Source organism: Heteronotia binoei, chromosome 8, assembly GCF_032191835.1.
Source record: "Heteronotia binoei isolate CCM8104 ecotype False Entrance Well chromosome 8, APGP_CSIRO_Hbin_v1, whole genome shotgun sequence".
NCBI lineage: Eukaryota > Metazoa > Chordata > Lepidosauria > Squamata > Gekkonidae > Heteronotia > Heteronotia binoei.
In genome coordinates this window covers 69,686,570-69,695,576 of record NC_083230.1, presented here as the reverse complement: position 1 = coordinate 69,695,576, position 9,007 = coordinate 69,686,570, and the positions used below count along the sequence as shown (strand labels likewise).

General features: G+C 38.4%; 1 protein-coding gene across 2 annotated transcripts in view; it reads right to left on the bottom strand.

Annotated features, from left to right (window-relative positions):
- Window positions 1-1,539: 1,539 nt before the first annotated feature.
- The window catches only part of CRADD (CASP2 and RIPK1 domain containing adaptor with death domain), a 63,851-nt gene continuing 56,383 nt past the window's right edge, over window positions 1,540-9,007 (bottom strand). For both annotated transcript variants that reach the window (XM_060245189.1, XM_060245188.1), the window contains exon 3: window positions 1,540-2,126. In XM_060245189.1, the coding sequence (XP_060101172.1) occupies window positions 1,825-2,126 (302 nt within the window). In that variant the 3' untranslated portion in view covers window positions 1,540-1,824. The remainder of the gene's footprint in view (window positions 2,127-9,007) is intronic.

The following is a 9,007-nucleotide window of genomic DNA, read 5'->3' as shown; positions in this document are numbered from 1 at the left end:
TCATGCCAAAAGGAAACTATTTTCCCAGTATCAAGATTGGTCCCTATTCTGTTCTCACAGGGTGGGTAAGAGGATAAAATCACTTATGTTACACAGGGCTAGTTCCAGGTTTGGGGGACGGGGATAGAGAGACAGTGTCTGGGGCCCCTATGTGCCCACTACTAGGGATGGGTGTGAACCAGTTCACAAACCAAAATTTGGCACGAACTTTGTCTGGTTTGAAGTCCCTGAACCAGTGCCCTGAACCAGCTACCTTCTCTGAACTTTTGTCTGATGCGGCTGTTCGGGCCATTTATACCTGACAGCTGAGTGGCTCACCTGTTAGGTTTAAATTGCTGCAAGCCATTTCAGCACTCCATTTTGCTTCAAAGTAGGGGAACGTGAAATGGATGGGTTTAATGGCTGCCATCCATTTAAACCTAGCAGCTGATGGGCAGACCCACTGAGCTTTTAGGTTTAAATAGCTTCTAGCCTTTTCAGCAGTCTTTTACTTCCTCCTGCTTTGAAATGGGAGAGAGAGTAAAACAATGGGTTTAACAGCTCGCAGCCATTTAAAAACGTAACAGCTGATGGCAGACCTGCCTGCTATCAGGCTGAAATGACTGCCAACACAGCACCTTTCCAGCCTAAGGCAGAGAGGTCTGGATAGGCACCTAATAAGTGGGTGCTTTAAATGTAGAATCCAATAAATTATAGTTTCCTCCACAGCTGGTCCACTCTGAAATTTAATGCCTTTTAAAAATAATGGTACACATTGTTAAAATCAGTGATCCTTGTGATCAAAATTTCCTGTTCTGAGAACAAACTAAAATAGCCTCAAAATCAAATGTTTAAGAACATTAAATTGAGAAATCATGACTAGCTGAAGCTCAGCCAGTGAGCCAGTGGCTGAGTGCTGATCTGAACCCAGGTCTTCCTATCCTCAAACAAAATTCTAGGGGCACCTTAAAGACTAATAACATATTTAAAGGAATGAGCCAAGACTTACAAAGTTTATATTGAAATAAATCTTGTCTTTAAGGTGCTAAATGGACTTTTGTTTTATTTTGTTGTAACAGGCAAACCTTTTTGCAAGCTTCTTATTCTAGTCAGACACTGGCCAGAATAGCATGTTGGCTCTACTTGTTCTTTACAATTAGAGAATAAACCATTCTGTCAAAAATAAACCAGTGTCTAGTAGCACTTTAAAGGGTAACAGGTTTCTTTTAGCATAGCAGTCATTCATGCTTTTTAAAGGTGCCACGCTAATAGTTTTGCTGTAACAGGCTAACACAGCTATGTCCTATTCCCCAAGACATAAAAAACTGTAATTATGTGTGTGTGTTGCTTCTAAAGTCTGCAAATGCTGACTACATCAAAAATGTCACAGAAACCAAAAGTTCCATGTTGCCCATCAGTTCCTGAATCTTTGACCAATCACATTTACTAAATGTCAGCAGAATCTGACAGAATCTATGTTTGTAGATTTTATAACATTATTCAACAGGAAACAGAAGCAGAAATGTGTGATGTTTGCATCAAATAAAAAAGTACGCACAGTAGCAAAAAAATCAAGCATTTAATAGTTTTAATGTGACAATGAAAAGAGAATATCAACAAATCACTGAAGACAGAATTTTATAAATCAGGCATCACTGAAAAGCATTCCTGGTCACAACAGGCAAAGGCAATGGAATATTTCATTTTTTAAGAGACTGAAAGACATCTTGTCCCCCTCTCCCCCCATTTTAACCTGATAAACAGTTCAATGAATCTGCTGGATTTATTTTTTATTAACAATTTCATGCTGGAAACAGGAATGTAGAACCTTGATTGGATCCAAGGTCACTGAATCATCTCATGGATCACAGAAGAGTCAATTTCTCCCACTTTCAAACCAGCACATAGATTTTCAATAGTAGCTCTATTCCCAAAACGTTGTCTCCATAAAATAAATGAACTCACAATTTGTGCTTGGACATTGTAGGGATGATTGGCTTTACAATAGTATATGTCATTGTGTGTCAAGCCTAAATACAATATTATGTGTTCCCATTCAGGCCCAAGTCTTCTAGCAAGTTTGTTCAACTGCTGATCAGTTGGTAGATTCTTCAAAATGCATTGTGAAATTCCAACTATTTCATCCCCTAGGAGGAAAAAAGTACAAATATGTTAATATGAAAAATTATAGCACATTTATAGCACACATGAAGTATTTGAAGCTTTTACTACTAGAAGAAAGGGAGAGTTCAAAGAACACTGGATGCACCAGGGACACCTTACCAGCAAATCCTATCATAAGGCTCTGAAGAAATCAAGTACCTGAATTGGCACAGGGAACAAACTAAAGTCCATGACATTCTTTCCCAACCCCACAAAAAAGGTGTCATTTTTGTGCCTTTGTACATGGAGGCCCTATGAAGCACTTGATGGTAGTTTTTCAGTTATCTGGAGTATTTTTCCTACTTCTTCTGATATGAGGTGATAGAGAAACTCATTTGTCAATTATCAAGCAACCACCAAAATGCTCCATCCTCACTTGTAATGTAAGATCTCCAGCATGAAGAAAATACATCCCAGAGGGCTCCAAGAGAATGTGCAGGCAGCCTAATGAAGTTCCACTGCTATCATTCTCACCAAGCTCAAAAACAGTCTTCCTGAAGATTAATAATACAAAATATGAAATTGATAACTTGAGATTTCATCTAGATTCTATGACTCAATAATCTGGAACTGGTCCTTCCCTTCTTTTGTCTTGGAAATGGTGTCAAAATGGGAGATAAATACCATTCATTGTACCAATTATAACTGAATATGAATACTGAAAAATAGCTCTCTAAAAAACAAAAAAGGAACCCAACCTCATTGTGAAATATATGCTCCAGTATCATGTCCACAGTTTCCATCAATAGAGCATGATAGTTGTAATCAAAGTATGACTTCCTATTCAGCATCAAAAGAATGTTGAGGCACAGCAGTGTTCCCCCCATTCCTTTTTTGACAAATACAATCAAAGCAAAGCAGATGGTTGCACCATTCAGAGCAGATTGTATATGGAGACTCCAAAGAGTGTTTTAGAAGGAGGCAGCTGCTTTTAAGCACTTATCACAGCCTTTTCTGGACCTTCACTTTCAGCACCGTATATAAACAAATGGATGACTATGGAACAGAAGAGAAGAGCACACAGGCCTTAAGGCCATGCTGACAAAAAAAAGATAGAAAGAAAAAATGCTCAAGTGCAACATCAGGCATTAGTTCTAGAGGCCTAAAAGCTTCCCTACTGCTAGAACAATGGTCTCCAGAAACAGCAATACAGTTCCTACATTCAACACAGAGGAATCTTTCAAAGTTCTACTTGCTGATTTAGAGAGCTGCAAACAGCACAAAAAGCAACTATGAAGTGGCAGTGCAGGGGCTCGCTAAGGTTTGTCCAGTATAAGAGTACTGTTGAGAATGAAACTTGTATAGTAAATTTAGTTGCATAAAAATAGTTCTGCCTAAGGGAAAAATCCTTATGCTATTTCTGTGCTTTTTACATCTAGCTTCCTGCTTGTGACTAAGACAGCATTTCCATAAGCAAAGGCTGCTGGCTGCTGCGGTTATGCTCATACTGTAGCAACTGTTTATTAGTCCAGCACAGCGGGAATGTCTCCAGAGATTCCTGAAAGGCCATATGTTCCTCGAAGCACGGCAGTCATAGCAACTGCTCACCACTGGCTTTGTTTCCAGGAAAGCTGTTTCTCTGATGTTTCTGCTCATGCCTTTTTATGAGATGATAAACGCCTCTAGATAGGGATTGAACACTTGGCTCTGACATCATTCTTTCAGTTTTTATAGTTCCACATGGCTAGTAACATTGTTGTAAAAATCATGGGAATTAGGCTAAGTAAAAAAATGCTTCCTCTAAAGTGCTTTTCCCTCCATTTTCACAGTAATGATGGGAGTGTAAAAGAGTATTAAAAGGAATGTAATTAATACAGGAAAAATTATGGGAGTGCCTACACATACACTTCAGTGGAACAAAAGTATCGTATATGTTTCTGCAGGAAGAAATCTACTACTGTATATGACAAGATGATTTCTTATGCTGGAGAAATATTTGACAAATAAAATAGTATAGTATATTATGATGATAAAATTTTTCACATTTATTGTAAATGCCCTCATACAGGGAAAACAAATGTTCTACTACCTTGTCCAAATCTATACATAACAGAAACTATGATTAATACTTGCGCAAATAAAAAAAAAATCCTTTGTGTAATTTTTGAATGCTCTTGTTCAAAGACTATTTAATGTCTCTCTGTATGCTATGACAGAGCTGCATATCCATGAATTCAGCTTTTTCTATAATACAGAGATAATATAATAGACTCTGAGAGAATAACAGCTTTCATTTCCTTTAGCAGGATCTCATCAAAATCTATACTTCCTACATTGTGAGAAATCCATTCTGGAAACCCACAACTGGTCCTCACACCAGCAAAAATGGTAGGCTGTGTCTCTCCAAAAATAGGAATCTTTATGACAAAGCATAAAGTAAGTTCAAGCCCACTCCATAATAGAGATGTTGAAGGAAAACGATATGATGATCTACAAAAACAAAACTAAGTAAAGCAGCATCTGGAATCAGCTACATAAGCATCAAATATAAAGAGACTACGTTTTGCACACCCAAGTCAATCTTTCAAGAAATGCAGAGACAGAGAAGAAAGACAGACAGACTAACAAAGAGAAAAAAAGACGAGGTCATGAGATGATTAATGCTAAGTACGACTGACTGCATAAACAAAGGACTGCACTGAAATCCATTTTAAGCACTGATAAAGATTAGTGGGTTCATGCTAAGCCAGTCTTCAGAATAACTGTTCGTTTGCAGAGGTCTGCTTCCAAATACAAGTTGGTTTCATTACTCCATTGCAAGAAAAAACCTTATAAATATTGCTATACAGAACAGAAGAGGCATAATCAAAGACACTGATGCTTGGAATAAATCAGGCTCTATGAAAGCCAGGCAGCTTCTAAAACGGAATATTTCATGGGTACAGTTTCCCCAATTGTCTTTGGATTTCTGATTCAGGCACAGCCTGTCTGCAATGGGAGATAGGAGAATAAGGTCAGGGTCAGAAACCTTGCAGTACTTCACAGATGGAAATAGAAATGATTCTATTCATGAGTAAGTGGGTCTAGGAGGGGGCCCAGCAGCCCCGCGTGGAGGGCAATGATGGGGCCAATTAAATCCAGACTCAAAATGAACTCATGCTAAAATAAACACTGTTAGCTTTTAAGGTGCCACTGGACTTTCTATTTATTATCCCAAGACAAGTTAGTGAATCCATTGCAAGAAGAAATAAAGAACACAGTGAGTGTGCAACACACAGTGTTTTCATCTCACCACTGAGCAACTTTGACACACACAATTATAGCGTGCGTCTGAATCTGTGCCATGTGCCTTTCAAATAATACTAAGCATCTATAGCCTCTCTGCTTCCCATATGTTTAGAATTAAGCAGCAGAGCTCACAAAGTGATGGCACACACTAATAAAAGTCCTAGCATTTTTCTCCTTAGAAATTAAATGTGAGTTCTCAACTTAATTAAGGAAGAGCTTCCTACCCTCAGGCAGTACACATTCTGTAGTGTGCTCAAGTCTGGGATTAGCACATTCTTAATATGACTGCCCTTATGGATCTCCCCTTGAAATAAACTTTTGAATTCTGCTTCCACGTAAGATCTCACAAAACTTTATTGATAGAATGGTTAATTGTAAGGGAAGCAAGCCCCTGGGCCAATTTGGAATTCTAATTGGGGATATTCTTAAAGAAGAAAAGTATTCACAGACAGAACATTGCAGCTGTTAGTTTCATGGACTTTGAATTGCTGTTACAGCCATTTCATTCTTGCAACAATAAAAAATAGCTACCATTTACCAAAGAACATTATATAATGGGTTAATCTTGCATTTTACAGCAAACTGTTCCATTCAGATGTTTAAAAATGCTATTTCCTTACAGGCAACACTTGTATGAATGCATCTGTCTTACTATAGCAAATCCAGAGAGAACTGTGGTGTAGTGGTTAAGAGTGCTGGACTCAGGTTTGGAGAGACTAGGATTCAAATCTCCTTGGAGAGAGGGCTGGATAAAAATGTCCAGGTCCATCCCTCTGACTTACAACTGTGACAAGCTACAAGGAAGGCATGATCAAAGCCCTCCAGCTGTAGCTTGTTCCCAGCATCTAGCAGAGCGGCACTTCCTGGGCACCAAGACCTGGCCTCCAACGGGCCCACTGCTTTCCCCAACTCAGGGCAAAACCATCCAATTACTGGCAACAGTTAATGCAAATGAAACTGACCACTCACACAAATAAAGTACTTAGAATTTGCAGGATAGGGCTACAAATGACAAATCTGCATTTTTAATACACATATATACATTTACTATAATGGTGCAGCAATGCTGGTCTGAGTGACAACACCCACCTAAGACAATACTCACCTAAGAAATATTAAAGTACTTATGCCACTGCTTCTTTCCCCCTTCCCCTACAGTAAATAAAGAATCACATGTGACCATCCAGGAAGCCACATATTGCTTACTAACCATGGACTGTCATCTTGGCCTTACAAAGGAGCGATTAGTAACCAGCAGTTGTGCACTTGTCACTGGGCCACCAGACAGGAACCTTGTCAAGGCGCAGAAGAGAGAATGTGGATAATAATGTCACAGGGTGCAAAATAGCATTCACTTCCAGATAAAAGGTTAAAATCAAAAGGCAAGTCCTGAAAAGAAACAGAATCAGACATTTTAGGAGCTTCTGTTTAATGTCTGAGAGCTATAGTTACAGGAATGCACTACAAAGACACACTACATAAATTGCCAGGGCTTAAAAGAAAAGTGAATTAGAACTTTGACTGTCCAATTCTGATGCAGCGCACTGGAGGCAGAACAAGAAATAAAACCCTTGCTTTTCTACAACTCCTTCCCTCAGTCCTATGAAAATCTCACTTTTTGTCCAAGTAGCCTTGCTAGATACACAATTATTCCAGTTTACTGAAGGTCCTAAAAACTGCTCTGTAATATTAATTAGGTTGTTTTGCCTGCAATCTCACTAGGATTGCCAGCTCTGGGTTGGGAAATCAGGGTGGATAAAAATCAATGATTTTTTTTTAAAATTTAATATTTGATTTAAATTGGATTTTTAAAATTTTGATTGGATTTTTTTATTTAAATCAGATTTTTTAAAATAAAATGCCTTTTTGAGGAAAATATATTATTATCCAAAGGTCATTCCATCATGAAATAAGGATTAGTTTTTAATTCTGAAACATAAGGCTGTATATTCATGCAATGTTTAAATTTTTTGGTAATACTATTAATCCAATCACAATGTCATGCTCTTCCAGAGGTTTCTGTAAGATTACTGGGCAGTTTTTCTGTCTACAAGATATTATCACAGAACACAGACGCTTGGTTTTGCAGTTCTCAAAACCGTAATTTGTGTCTGCAGAGATCACATGCCTCTACATAGCAAAAATGTTACAAAATGAACAGAGCTGAGAAAAAGATCTTAATCTCATTGTTCTACAAACCTATGTACACAGAATCAGCCCCTTAAGTGCTAAGTTTCAAAAAGTTCAATGAATAGTAAAAGATTGCTTGGAGTGGAATAGAGCTGCACAAGAAGAAACTTAATTGTGAGGAGGGAGGGGCAAGCAGTAAAAATGAAAGTGAAACTTTTTGAGCAGAATACTCCACAAGACTTTGGATTTTTTGTGTGTATAACCCGAGGTTTATCATATTATTCTTTCCCTGGAGGAAAAAAACCTATAATGGCAGCAGGCTGTAAAAGAGACCCAGTTTGGGAATATTTTAATGAAGTTTCTCTACCTATTGATAAGGCAGGCCTGCATACAAATGCAAATGCAAACACTGTAACAAAGAAATGCAAGGCCTGTTGGGCCGAATGAGGCAACATCATGAGAAGTGCTATGAACATATGAAGCTGCCTTATACTGAATCAGACCCTTGGTCCATCAAAGTCAGTATTGTCTTCTCAGACTGCCAGCGGCTCTCCAGGGTTTCAAGCTGAGGTTTTTCACACCTATTTGCCTGGACCCTTTTTTGAAGATGCCAGGTATTGAACCTGGGACCTTCTGCTTCCCAAGCAGATGCTCTACCATAGAGCCACCGTCCCTCCCCTATGATGAAGATGACAACAGAAACATGTTTAAACAGGCAGGATCTTCAGGTTGGTAAACATTTTTATTTAATCATATTTCTTAAAGAGTGCCTTGAATTGTCATGTTTAAGCAAAATTATATTTCTTATTATTACTGCATGTTACTGTCATTTTGATACAGTTATGAAGAAAAGCAAATATTCCTTTTTGGGCAGTGCTGCATGGCAATGAATACAATAAGCAGAAATTGTATAAATAATAAAATAACAGCATTGATTTTGTTTTGTTTAGGGGAATTCATCATCAATACTAAGGATTCTGGAAACTATCCACCTTCAAGATCACCACCCTCCTATTCTACAGTTTCAGAGTTATCTATCCAGGAGGACAGTGTTTCAGTTGCACCATATACATCATCATCAGACACCCGCAGTATATCACCTAAAAGAAAGAAAAAACCCTTCTCTCCTGGAACCACCATAGATAAGCTTTCAATAAAAACCAGCAGATTAGAAAAAGAGTTAATTGATGACAAAAATGCCCAGTTTGTTTATGCAACAAACTCTTCTTTCCGCCTGACTGAGAACCCACACTTCATTAATTTGGTTCAATCACTGAGACCAGGATACAGTCCACCCAGCAGAGCAGATGTTGCAGGGAAACTGCTGGATAAAGTGTATCATAAAGAAATGGAGCAATGTGCAACAGCTCTGGGGGGTAAAACTGTCTTGATGGGTGGAGTAATGTCCACAATGATCCAGTTGTATGTGCTTGTATAACAACAGAAGAAGGCAAAGTCTTCCTTGCACAAACAATTGATACGTCAGGAAATGCACACACAGCAGAAT